Genomic DNA, 13,428 nt, shown 5'->3' with positions numbered 1-13,428 from the left:
TGGTGTTGCCATTTGTTGACTTGGGGCCGCTCTGAGTTGGTGCTTATCGTCTACAGTTGGTCTCCTTTAAGTCTCTGCCCCTGTTTTATTTCAGAATCCCCTTTTCTGGACAAGTCTGTCCCTGGTGAGACTGCACAGGTGCTGCCTCCGTTCCCACTAACAGTCACACCTTCCTGTCCCACGGACCACCCGTGGCTGAGCGAGCCTGTAGACCTGAGCAGGGCTCATTCACATCCTGCGAGTGTCTCTGGGACGTGGTTGGTGTGGAGGTGTGCCAGGCTTTGGCTCTCTCAGCGACTGCCTTCACTTGCTGGGCACTGCCTCTGTGCCGTCCTACAGGTGCATGTCTGCCGGGACTTGCGGCTCTGCTTCCTGCCAGAGTGCACATTAGTGGACTTGGGCCAGAAGCACCTGGTGGAGCCTTGCGTGGACCCAGACGGACAGGACTCACTGTGGGTGGGCAGGAGGGCGGGCTCTGCCTTCAGCACGAAGGTGACCATTCTGGGGTCAGGCTTTCCTTGGTAGCTTGTGAGGAGGGGCCTGCACCTTGGTAGGCCTGGGGCGGACTCTGCTGCTGCCATTCCCACGGGAGCCCCCAGGGGCTGAGCCCCTGCGATGCAGGCTGCTCTCGGCGATTGCTCTGACACAGCCAGCATTTCCTCTGTTTTAACAGAGAGAAAGGAGTAACTCACCCTCATATAAAACCATGTTCGTTTCTTTCTGATGAAATGGCTTGGACTCCACTGGACTAAAGAGCCACGGTTCAGAGCTGGCAGGGAACCACATGCAGATGGCCGCCACAGGGCGACTGAATGCGCGTGTTAGGCGCAGCTTTATCTGGAAGCTGTAGGCTTCTGACATCTGCCAGCATCTCACAGATTCTAAACGTGCATGTGCTCTTTGTTTGTTTTTAGGGATGGATCTTAAGAACAAGTAGACAATAACACTCTTCAGTGAGGTCAGTGTGGAACAGTCAGACGTGGGCCCTCCCTGTGCTGCAGTGGCTCTCCGGGGACCCAGGCCTGGGTGCCACTGCATTGTTTATCCACTTTGTGCCACCCCCACACACATCCCGGCCAGAGGCCCCAGTCAGTGACCACAGGAGCGAGGTCACATCACCCCTGCAGTTGGTTGCAAGTGGGTGTTATACCCACATCCACTCATTCTGAGCTCTCATATCCAAGGTAATCCCATTATTTCCTTGGAATATTGTTTTCTTATTGTGACTTTGGGGATCCCTGAGACCACCGTCAGGCTTGGTGACATGCTGGAAGGATGCAGAACTCAGCAAAGCCGTTACACTCACGGCTGTGGCCACTGCAGCCACACACAGGTTAAATAGCAGCAGAAGAGGCCCACAGGGCAGAGTCCAGGGAGACCAGGCACAAGCTTTCCATTTTCCCTTCCCAGTGGAGTCATGCAGGCGGCCCTGAACCCTCCCAGCTGGCCACTCAGGACACACGCACGGCTCTTGCCACCTAGGGGGGCCCACCTGAGCCTTGATGTCCAGGGTTTTTATCAGGTGGAGCTGATTCTGTGTAGCCCACCTGCCAGCAAAGACCACCCATCAGGGCCCAAGGCCCAGGTGCACAGAGAACTCCTGTGCGGCACAGCATCCTGGGGGCTCAGAGGCAACCTCCCTGCAGCTGGGACAGAGCATCAGACCTTTCTAGCCACGGCCTCCATCTTCCCCGGAAAGTGACCCTGGCTGTGGAGCAAACCTCCTCTGCCTTGGAGGAACCCCTTAGGTTCAGCCCGGGGCTAGAGCTGTGTGTCCATGTGACCGCAGAGCCCCCGGCACCAGCAGGAAGGAAGCAGAACCAGAGCATCCCGGGGGTTCTGACAAGCTAATGGGGTGCTGTCCCTGTGACACGTGAGTTGTCAGTGCTGGCCCGCCGGGCGGGGTTGTGCTGGGAGGTCTGCTGTGCGTGGTGGGAGCTCTGAGCACTCGCTGTGTCCAGCAGGGTTGAGGGAAAGCTCATTCCCTGTTGGGCAGAAGGGGAGGGCTGGGAGTCCTAGCCAGGCTGCACTGGTGCCCGTGGCCCACTGGGAACCGAGTTCTGAAGCCCAGCACCTCTGAGGGGCCCGGTGCTCTGGAAGCCCTGGGTTGAATTTCCTGTGACACTTGAGTACATGATGGCATTATTGCTTGTGATGGCCACAACGCAGTCCCTGCATGTCACCCAGCAGTGGCAGGCCCTCCTGTAGGAGCGGTGACAGGCCGTCATTTGCAGGACAGAAGCACAGAAGTCTTAAAGCAACGTGGACTCTGAGTAAATGGAAACGGCAGCTCATGTAGTCAAGTGAAGATGGATCTTGACCTTGGAGTGGGACATGAGATGTATATGCGAGAGGCATGCGGAGGCAGCCCCCAGGGTGGGCCATCACTGTGGCCCCAGCCCCATGCTGTGGTCCCCCAGGGAGTGTGCGCCTGTCCCTTCTGTGAGTAAAGCTGAGGCCCCTTGGAGACTCCTGATTCAGTTGTCCTGTGAGGGCTGCCCAGCTGTCCTGGGAGCAGCGGCCGTGGGCCCCAGGGCGCCGGGTCTCCTTCGTCTCTGCATGGCTCTCCCTGTGCTTTCTCACTGATTTGAGTGCCATTAGGAACTGCGTTCTCTGTGGTTTACTGTCCTCAGAAAAGGCTCCCTGGGAGAGGGTGTAGCAAGGACTGCTTTTCTCTCACTCCCAGTGTTTTATCTTGAATTATGGGCCTAAACAAAATTTAAAGAATAGTGTAGAGAATACCTGTACCCCTTTTCCCTGGCTTCATCAGTTATTAACATTTTGACCGTTTGCTTTGTCTTAGCTAGTGGGCTTCTCTCTCTGTACTGTTTGTTTTTCTTTGCAGAAGCTAAGTTGTAGGCATGATATTTCAGCTCTAAAACGTGAGGATGAGTTGTGGGAGAGCCTTCTCCTGTGTAACCTGCACCATCGTTCTTCACAACCACAGTGTCAGCACCAAACCCACGGGCGTCATGGTGAGCCCAGGTCCTCCAGTTGTCCTCTGGTGTTTTCGTAGCGCCCCTACCCCCACCAGCCGGGATCTGCTCAGCGTCACAGACTGTGTTGGATAGTGTTCAGTCCCTGCTCTTCTGTTTTTCATGAGATAGTCTTTTTTGAGAGTTTGGGCCAGTTGTCTTGTGTAATCTTCTGCATTCTGGGTTTGCCAGGTTGTTCCACAGTTAGGTCTGGCGTAACCACAGTGTGGCTGCATGGCTGTGTGGATACTTGTGTTGGCCACGCGGGGTGCATGCTGGTCTGGTTGTCCCCTAGCGGAGGTGCTGAGTTTGATCCCTGGTGCAGGTGGCCTCCAGAAGATCAGATGAGCCAGTGGGAGGTGTGTCCTCTCGGCTGGGGAGCGAAGCGGTGCGGGGCTTTGGGCTGTCTGAGTCCCCGCTTTCCTTCCCTCCTTGCCTGACTCAGGGTGCTTGTCCGATCCCCTCATTCTTTCTACGTTGTGACTTGGAGTTTGTGTGGGAAGAACAACTTTCCCTCTCACCCCTCGGCTCTCTCTGATGTGTCCCTGAGACTCGTGGGTGCTTTTTGCCCCCAGTGTGTGGTAATTCATTAGCATCATTGTTACTCTTTTTCTTGCTCAGATTGTCCCATATTTGGCCACAGGAGCTCGTTTGAATTGACTCCGCTGTCAGTTTTACATGATCCTCTTAGTCTTTCAGCATTTCTTTGTAGCAAGATCTGTTTAAACCTCTTGCTTTTTATTATTTTGGTTTTTGTTCCGACTGCTGTTAGTTGCATTCTTCTTTTCGGATTCGTGTTTATTTCCTAAAGTTCCATCTGTGTCTCTTTGTACCTTTCCTTTCTCTCCTCTTCATGCCTGTTTCCCTCTGCCTTCCTGGACATGTGGAGCCTATAATAGCTGTCTTATTGACCTTGCGTGCTGACTCTGTCTTCTTGGACGTTTCTGTGTCTGGTTATGTTGGTGGGTTTTCTTGCACTTGTGTCGGTGCTGGGCTGCATGAGGCTCTCGTTGCTGGACTTGGGTCTTGTTGCACTCCTTCTGACAGTGCTGGCTGTGGCTTTCTGGTAGGCATTAGGTTGGTTGGACTCCCTTGGGTCCTTTCCAGGCCTGCTCTGAAGCCCTGTGGCAGGTCCAGGGCAAGCTTGCTGACTGCTGCGGCGCTCCCTCGAGAGGATTCTGCCTGTGTCTCGTGCGTGACCGGGCATTGCTGCTCTGGCTGCCGGGGGCTCTTCCCACCCCATGTGGGCTCCAAAAGCGTCCTGCCTTCTACCTCCAAGCGTTTCTTTCCTCTCAGGCTCAGCTAGTGTCTTCTCTTGCATGTCAGCTCACAGTCAGCGCCCGGGTTGAGGGGACCCCTGTGGAGCTCCAGAGCTGTCTGTCTGCTGCTCCCTGGCCCCTCAAATTCCAGCACCTGGGCCTCCCCACCTTCCCTCTCGAGCTCCTTGACTCAGAAGGGCAGGGGCTCCCCTGGGCTTCGCTCCTTGCTCTGCGTCTGGAGCCATCCTCAGGCTGTGCCCTGGGGCCCTAGGGCTCCGTCCGCTTGCTTTCCTCCTCCCGGGACCTCTGTTTTTCAGCATCTGAATCTTTGTTTCATATATTTCACCCAATTTTCTAGTTGTTTAAGGCAGGAGGGCAAATCTGGATCCTGTTATTCTCTCTGGGGCAGAAGCCAGAGTCTCATAAATTAATTTTCTGTCTTCTCGTCTGGGTGTTTCTTTATTCCTGTTTACCAATTTCCAGTTGTCAGTGTCAGATACTAATTAGGTATCTAGAACAGGCAGGATTTCTTCTCCTGGTTTTGTTTATGACGGAGCATTAGTGGATCTCTTCCCTGGACTAGATGATGGTATCTTTTTGGTGTCTTAAATTCCTTTAGTCCTTACAGAGTGAGGGTTGAGCAGTATTTGGAATTTGTTTTGTGTGAGTGTATGATGCGATTAATCCCAGTAAGGATTGTATCCAGTAAAAACTGAAGATCAGAATAACCCCAGTTAGGAGTCGAGACATCTGGAAGCTGGTTACAGCACGTGTTTTCAGATCTTTTCATAAAAAGTAGTTCATACTTGTCATAAAAAAGCAACTAGTTAACATCTTCATTTTTCTTGAAGCCTGAGCTTACAGCTGTTACATGGTGATGATGTTCTGTGTTGTTTTGTATAGTATCAGATTTTAACCTGCATGTTCTCGTTGCTTTTCAGGGGTCTGGGAGGAGAACTCATGAGACAAGCAGGTAGGTCTGAATGATGGACGGCTGCAGGGTGCTGGTGGCGATCCTTTATTCCTGCCGTTGAGGGAAGGAAAACGTCCCAGGGTGTTTACCTCAATTTTTTCAGTACTGTGAACTTTCCTGAGTGTGTCCTTTCGCAGAAACAAGTGGCTGGGTGGTTTTCTCCGTCAGAATTACCGCCGCACACGTTAGCCTGGCCTGCAGAGACGCTGGCCCATCTCCGCTGCTCCCACTCCTGTGCGTCCACTTGAGGCTCCCATCTTCCGCTCCTGGGGGTTTTGATGTGTTTCAGTAGCCACAGGGTTGGCGGTGGCTGGGGTCAGATGGGTGAGCGGAGGCACAATTTGTCTTTCATGAGGGCAATAAAGTTAGGGATGTTGAACGTCGCTGTCTTTCCCTCTTCATTACAGTATTTAAACTAAATGTCACTGTAGAGCAAAGAGCAATTTTTCAGATTATAAATATAATCTGAATTATAAATATAATATTTGCAGGGAACTCAAATGATGCCAAGAAGCAAATATCTAGATTTCCTGAATCCTTTGAGCTAAACCTACTAGAAAACCCAGGACTCATGCGCTTGTCTGGTGGACGTTAATCAGCTGGTGGTCCTGGCATTTGGCAGGCCCAGGTCCAGGAGAGTCCCTCTCCCAGAGCAGGGTGGGGTGGTGGTAAGTGGGCTCCCATGTGACAGACGTACTCTTGGTGAGCTGGGGGCCAGTGGTGGGGACCTGTTAACATGCTGCAAGGCCAGGCTGGTGGGTGAGTGGGCAGCAGCTCTAGCCCTTACTCGCCAGCACGCCCCTCCTGCTAGGTGGAAGTCGTTTGCTGAGGTCAGCCTGAACTCCTGGTGCTCACTGCAGCCCTGGCCTCCCCTCCTGGGGCCTTCGGTGTGTGTGGCTGTCTGTCTTTCCTTCCTGGCTTCTGAAACGTTGTGCTCCGCTGGCTCTCGCTGTTCCTCCTGACCTGCTTCCCATGTACTGCCCCACCCAGCTCGGTCCCCCCAGGGCTGTCTCTGTCCCCTGTGCCCCTCCAGGAGTGGCAGAGTCTGGCAGCAGCCCCCCGACCCAGTAGAGATAGTGTACAGATCCTTGGAACAACTGCAGAGACAGTCTCCCTGTGCTTCCGGAACATCCCTGGACCCAGACCTCAGGCCTCCCACATGCTGCTCTGCGGCGTCGGTGCTGCCCTGTGTTCTGCTCTTCATGGCCAGCCTGTCCCCAGTCAGTCTCCAGCTCAGATGGCAGCAGTAACTTCATGCGCATCTGGCATGTCATTCCTCTGTCAGAGGAGGAGCAGCGTGGCGAGGGGTGGCCCAGGGAAGAGGGTATGGTCCTGGCTGGTGGGAGGGTATCAGGGGTTCCAAGCAGCCACACGGCTGAAGTGTGCTGGGTTCTCGGGGAACGAGGTGTTTCCTCCAGGCAGTGGGCAGTGTGTGTGGGGTGAGTCTGGGTAGGACAGAGCATGGGGAGTGAGGGTGCAGTGAGGGGGTGGGCGGTACCTCTTGGGGCTGTGGCCGGTTGTGGCGAAGGTCTTGAACTGTACTGGTGCAGAGGCTGGGCAGGGGTCTGTGCCCCCAGGATTGTTCTGCATGTGAGTCAGACTACACAGGAGAGCACTTCCAAACCTGGAAGCAGAAGTCCTGGGCTCCTGGGATCAGGTTGAACAGCGATGTCATCAGCAGGTAGTCCATCTTGTTCCATATGCTTATCACTTCTGCGCTAGGAACTGACTGGTGTTTGCTGTTTCAAAGTAGACCAGAGGTGACGTCACCGTGCTTGGAGGTACAGGAGACCCCACAAAGGCTGTGTTTGCCTGTCTGGTGGCGGGGGCGGGGGCATGCACACACATGTCTGTATAAGCATGGGCAACAAACATTTAACAGCAAGAGGTGATAAAAGCAGCCAAGGAGAACCATCTATCTGACTTATTTCACTTAACATAATTCCCTCAAGTTCCATCCATGTTGTTGCAAATGGGACAATTTTATTCTTTTTTGTGGCTGAGTAGTATTCCATTGTATATATACACCACATCTTCTTTATCCAATCATCTGTTGATGGGCACTTAGGTTGCTTCCATGTCTTGGCGATTGTAAATAATGCTGCAATGAACATTGGGGTGCATGGGACTTTTGGAGTTGCTGATTTCAGGTTCTTTGGATAGACACCCAGTAGTGGGATAGCTGGATCGTATGGTAGTTCTATTTTTAATTTTTTGAGGAATCTCCATACTGTATTCCATAGTGGCTGCACCAGTTTGCATTCCCACCAACAGTGTATGAGGGTTCCTTTTTCTCCACAACCTCTCCCAGCATTTGTTACTATTTGTTTTAGTTATTTTTGTCATTCTAATGGGTGTAAGGTGGTATCTTAGTGTAGTTTTGATTTGTATTTCCCTGATGCACAGTGATGATGAACATCTTTTCATGTGCCTATTGGCCATCTGTATATCTTCTTTGGAGAAATGTCTGTTCATGTCTCCAGCCTATTTTTTGATCAGGTTGTTTGATTTTTTGTGAACCATCCCTGTGTCCCTGGTATGAATCCCACTTGATCATGATGTATGATCCTTTGGATGAATTGCTGAATTCCGATTGCCAAAATTTTGTTGAGAATTTTTGCATCTATGTTCATCAGCGATATTGGCCTGTAGTTCCCCTTTTTTGTGCTGTCTTTGTCAGGCTTTGGTATCAGCGTGATGTTGGCCTCGTAGAATGTGTTAGGAAGTGTTCCACCCTCCCTAATTTTTTTGGAATAGCTTGAAAAGGATAGGTATTAAATCCTCTCTGAAAGTTTGGTAGAATTCCCCAGGAAAGCCGTCTGGTCCTGGGGTTTTATTCTTTGGGATGCTTTTGATGGCTGTTTCAGTCTTTTTCCATGTGATTGGTCTGTTCAAATTGTCTGCTTCTTCTTGAGTGAGCTTTGGGAGATTGTAGGAGTCCAAGAATTTATCCGTTTCCTCTAGGTTATCCATTTTGCTGGCATATAGTTTTTCGTGGTATTCTCTTATAATCCATTGTATTTCTGTGGAGTCTGTTGTTATTACTCCTCTTTCGTTTCTGATTTTGTTTATTTGAGCTTTCTCTCTTTTTTTCTTTGTAAGTCTGTCTAGGGGTTTGTCAGTTTTATTTATCTTCTGAAAGAACCAGCTCTTTGTTTCATTGATCCTTTATACTGCGTTTTTTGTTTCAACAGCATTTATTTCTGCTCTGATTTTTATTATTTCTCTCCTTCTGCTGACTTTGGGCTTTGTTTGTTCTTCTTTCTCTGATTCAGTTAGGTGTAGCTGAAGATTGCTGATTTGGGATTTTTCTTGTTTGTTAAGAAGTGCCTGAATTGCAATGAATTTTCCTCTTCATGCAGCTTTTGCTGCATCCCATATGAGTTGGTATGGAATGTTATCATTTTCATTTGTCTCCAGGTGTTTTTTGATTTCTTCTTTAATTTCTTCAACGATCCATTGCTTGTTCAATAGCGTATTGTTTAGTCTCCACATCCTTGTGCCTTTCTCAGCTTTTTTCTTGTAATTAATTTCTAGCCTTACAGCATTATGATTGGAGAAGATGCTTGTTATTATTTTAATTCTTTTAAATTTGTAGAGGCTTGCCTTGTTTCCCAACATATGGTCTATCCTTGAGAACCTTCCATGCGCCCTTGAGAAGAACGTGTATTCTGCTGTTTTTGGATGGAGTGTTCTATATATGTCTATTAAGTCCAACTGTTTTAGCTTTTCGTTTAGCTCCCCTATTTCCTTGTTGATTTTCTGTCTGGATGATCTGTCCATTGATGTGAGTGGGGTGTTGAGGTCCCTTACTATTATTGTGTTATTTTTAATATCTTCTTTTAGGTTTGTTAATAGTTGCTTCATGAACTTTGGTGCTCCTGTGTTGGGTGCATAGATATTTATAAGCGTTATTTCTTCCTGATGAAGTGTCCCTTTGATCATTACATATTGGCCCTCTGTGTCTCTCTTTACCTGCCTTATCTTGAAGTCTGTTTTGTCTGATAGAAGTATTGCGACACCTGCTTTCTTTTGTTTGCTATTAGCTATTAGCTGGGAGTATTGTCTTCCACCTCTTCACTCTGAGCCTGTGTTTGTCCTTGGAGCTGAGGTGTGTTTCCTGGAGACAACAAATTGTTGGATCTTGCTCTTTAATCCATTTTGCCACTCTGTGTCTTTTTATGGGGGAGTTCAGTCCGTTTACGTTGAGGGTGAGTGTTGATGCATGAGGGCTTAATGCTGTCATTCTGTTGCTCGTTTTCCGGTTTTCCTGTGTTTCCTTTGTTTCTCGTCCTGTGTGTTTTAGCCTGTCCGTTGACTTCTGCAATTCCTTATGCTGGGTTTCTTAGGTTTTTCCTTATTTATGTTTTGTGTCTCTGTTCTGTTTTTTAGTTTAGTGGCTACCCTGAAGTTTGTATTCAGAATCTCGTGTATAACATAGTCCATTTTCTGGTGGTCTCTTCCTTCCTTAGCCTAGACTGTTTCAGCCCCTTTCCTCCTCCCCTCCTAAATTATTATTTTCATCTCTTATTCCAACTTGTGTTGTGAGTTTGTGGTTAGAGTGATGATTGTCTTTGCTTTGGTGATTTCCTTCCCTTTATCCTAATGCTGTAGTTGAATATTTGCTATCCTATTCCGATTCTATCTGTTTGTCTCCCTACTCTGTGTTTTGTGACCCCTTTCTCCCTTTTTTTCTTATGTCAGGTGTGAGAGCCTTCTTGAGGATTTCTTGTAGTGGAGGTCTTGTGACTACGAAGTCCCTTCGCTTTTGTTTGTCTGGAAAAGATTTAATTTCTCTCTCATATCTGAAGGATATTTTTGCTGGATAGAGTATTCTTGGCTGAAGATTTTTATCCTTTAAAATTTTGAATATGTCACTCCAATCTCTCCTAGCTTGTAAGGTTTCTGTAGAGAAATCCACTGAAAGTGTGATAGGGGTTCCTTTGTAGGTTACTTTCTTCTGCCTTGCTGCCCTGAGTATTCTTTCTTTGTCCTTCATTTTTGCCATTTTTACTACTGTGTGTCTTGCAGTAGGTCTTTTTACATTGACAGATCTAGGAGATCTGAAAGCTTCCTCCACACACGTTTCTCTCTCAATCCCTAGATTTGGGAAGTTCTCTTCTCTTATTTCGTTGAGCACACTTTCTGCTCCATTTTCCTTTTCTACGCCCTCAGGAATTCTGACGATTCTTAAGTTGCATTTTCTCATCGAGTCAGCTATTTCACTGAGATTTTCTTCAGTTTTTTAAATTCTTAGTTCTCTTTCTTCCTCTGTCTGGAGCCATTCAGCCTGTCTATCTTCGATTATGCTAATTTTCTCCTCTATGGTGTCTACACGTACATTCAGGGAATCTATATTCTGTCTTATCTGATCCATTGTATTTTTCATCTCTAGTATTTCTGATTGATTCTTCTTTATAATTTCAATCTCTTTTGTGAAGTAACTCCAGAAGTCGTTGACTTGTTTCTCTATATTTCCCTTTACCTCATTGAGTCTTTTGAGGATAGTTATTTTGAACACCTCTTCACTTAGTTTACCTATTTCCAAGCCCTCAGGACATATTTCTGTGTTTTTATTGTTTTCCTTTTGGCCTGGAGCTTTTGTAAATTGCTCGATGGTAGAGGAGCGGTTTTTGTGCATGATGGTATTATTCGGTTGCGGTTACAGCCTGTCACCACTAGATGGGGGTCGAGAGCCTTGCATTCTGAGCCCTCTGCCTTCAGCCAATGGTGGTGGTGCACAGCTTGGGTTGGGAGAGGAGGGGCACTTTCTCTCACAAGCCGACCTGTATTGGATCAGGCCTCACTTTCTGGTCTCCTGGGGCCCTGGCTTGCTGGAGTTCCCCCACGCGAAAGCTTTCCCCCATTAGAGGGTTTCCACTGTACCAGTGGTGGGAGTCCTGGACGATCCCCAGATGTGCAGCCCCTCCCCGCACCTGTGGCAGCGATTCCAGTCTCTAGCGATTCAAGTTCTCTCCTACCCTGTTCCAGCTCTTTCAAGGTCACCTCCAGCTTCTCCGCCCTCCGTCGTTTGGCGGCTGTGGGTCTCCAACGATTTCTGTTATTAGGATTTTTTTTTTGGTTGGAAAGCATTTGCTTTTTTCGGTTGTAATCTGGAGGGGAGAGAGTCCCGGGTGAGCTCACGCCACCATGTTGCTAACGTCACCTGGAGATTTTCTTTATGAACGTAAGGAGGGAACCACGGACACGTTGTGGACCATTCCACCTAATGCCAAAGGGAGGCCTATGTCAGTTCCTGAGACCAAGGGTTGGAGGGCTGGGTTCCGGTCCCCAAGGGCCCGTACCTCCCTTAGGAGTGGGCTGCAAGCTAGGCAGTTTGGGAACGTGAGTGAGCATTGCGGGCAGACTTGCTGAGGTCTGTTTGGAGTGAGTGGAGGAGGGCAGACAGGAGTTCCAGGGTGTGCAGTTGGTATGCCACGACTGAGTTGACCTCTCGGTCTCTGTCCATGTCTCCCACCCCAGCCTGATGGGACCTGTCTCCAGTGTCATCTCAGTGTTCTCATGGGTTTGACAGGTGTCACTGGGAAATAAACTCTACAGGCGTGCGCTAAATCTCTGCCGGCCAGTGTGTGGAGCCACAGATGGTCTGCTCTGCAGTTGCTGCCTCTGGGCCAGGGTCAGCGTGTGGCTTTTGGAATGGACTCCATCACTGCATGTCAGATGTGCAGCCACCAGATGACTCCAAGTTGCTCCCTGGGCGTCATCGATGGCTCGTGATCTGTGAACCATTCTGGATTTAGAGGTTTGGCTCGGCTTGGGTCAGGTGCATGTATTCTCAGGGGTCCACTCCCTGACCTCCAGCTTGTAGCTCGAGCAGAGTGGGACTGCAGGGCGGGCCCTACGACTGTTGCCCGCACCCCTACACACTTGGTGGGTCTGCTTGTTGTGTCATCTGCATTTGACCAGAAGTTTGCACAGAAACCCTCGCTCACTATAAGAGGCCTTTCACAATCCCAGCAGCCAGATCTGGCCACCGTGGAAGCCCTAGGCACTCCCTGAAGGCCATTCTTCTCTCCATGCGGATTGGTGTCTCAGGGCATTGGGGTCACGTTGTGTGTACGTACGGCTTCTCACAATGCATTGTTAGGAGCTTTCATGCCCACCAGGTGAGCTGCTCAGCTTTACCAGGGCTCGGTGACTGCTGCTGAGACGCGGTGCGTCTGAGACGCGCTGTGGCATCAACGTTGCCCTGGCCTGTCTCCACAGACAGCCGTCAGGGACTCCAGAGAAATGCCTTCTTGAGATGGGAGTGACTGAGCAAGGAGCGCGCCTGCTGTGAGCCTTCCTCGGCTGCCTTGGAGGTGCTTTCCACAAAGTCTGCACCACGTGGCGTGCCCTGGACTGAGCATCTGCTACCGTCGGCCCTGCCCCACCCGGGGCTACATTGCCGCTTCAAGAGACAGAGGAGCAGGGATGTGCCTTCTGTCTTGGCTGCTTCTTGCTGATGTTATTTGCAAAGACTCAAGGCAAGGTGGCCGTCCCCTCATGCCCTTGTTTACTGGCTGCACCTACTGCTTGTCTGTGCCAAAGGAGTTAATTGTGACACAGAACTGTTTAAAGATAAAAAAAGCAACCTCTCTGCTATTTTGGTGTTTTTGTGCCACCCCAGATCCTTGGGGGATTTGCCTGGAAGTATAGCTGAGGTGTGTGGTCTGTTGTGGGGGCTGTGTGTGGATGCTTCCATTCACCCCCCCACATGCACCCACCTCCCCACCTGCCCTCTGCTTCAGGAGGCTGTGTGGAAGGGGTGCACAGTGGCGGGCCCACTGGGGGGCATCATGGGGACACGTTGTGGGGGGGCATTGTGGGTGCACGTCGTGGGGGGCATCATGGGGCATGTTGTGATGGGCATTGTGAGAGGGGGCATCGTGGGGGCACATTGTGAGGGGCATCATGGGACACGTTATGATGGTCATTGTGATGGGAGCATCGTGGGGACATTGCCCGTCTCTCAGGCCTGCTGGCTTCCAGCCTGTTTGGTCGGCGGGAGCTCCTGCCGGGTCAGCAGGAGGAGGAGGGGAGGAAAGTGAGGTCAGGGGGTGCTCTGCCGGCCTGCACCCTGCAACCAAGGTCACAGCTCCTGGAGATGGCCCGTCCCCACACCTCTCTCCTAAGTGGCCCCTTAATAACCTCCCTGGGGATCATTCTGAAGCTCTCCTTCCATGGTGACCTCGAATGATCCCTTGGTGTAAACTTGGGT

At 50.2% G+C, this 13,428-nt stretch overlaps 1 protein-coding gene across 16 annotated transcripts in view; it reads left to right on the top strand.

The window, feature by feature from the left end:
* TBCD (tubulin folding cofactor D) overlaps positions 1-13,428 on the top strand; it is a 191,288-nt gene that overhangs the window by 140,292 nt on the left and 37,568 nt on the right. For all 16 annotated transcript variants that reach the window (XM_070561247.1, XM_070561245.1, XM_070561238.1 and 13 more), the window contains one exon: positions 5,176-5,207. In XM_070561247.1, coding sequence (XP_070417348.1) covers positions 5,176-5,207 — 32 coding nt within the window. The remainder of the gene's footprint in view (positions 1-5,175; positions 5,208-13,428) is intronic.

Source organism: Equus przewalskii, chromosome 10, assembly GCF_037783145.1.
Source record: "Equus przewalskii isolate Varuska chromosome 10, EquPr2, whole genome shotgun sequence".
NCBI lineage: Eukaryota > Metazoa > Chordata > Mammalia > Perissodactyla > Equidae > Equus > Equus przewalskii.
This window is presented reverse-complemented; position numbering and strand designations above follow the sequence as displayed.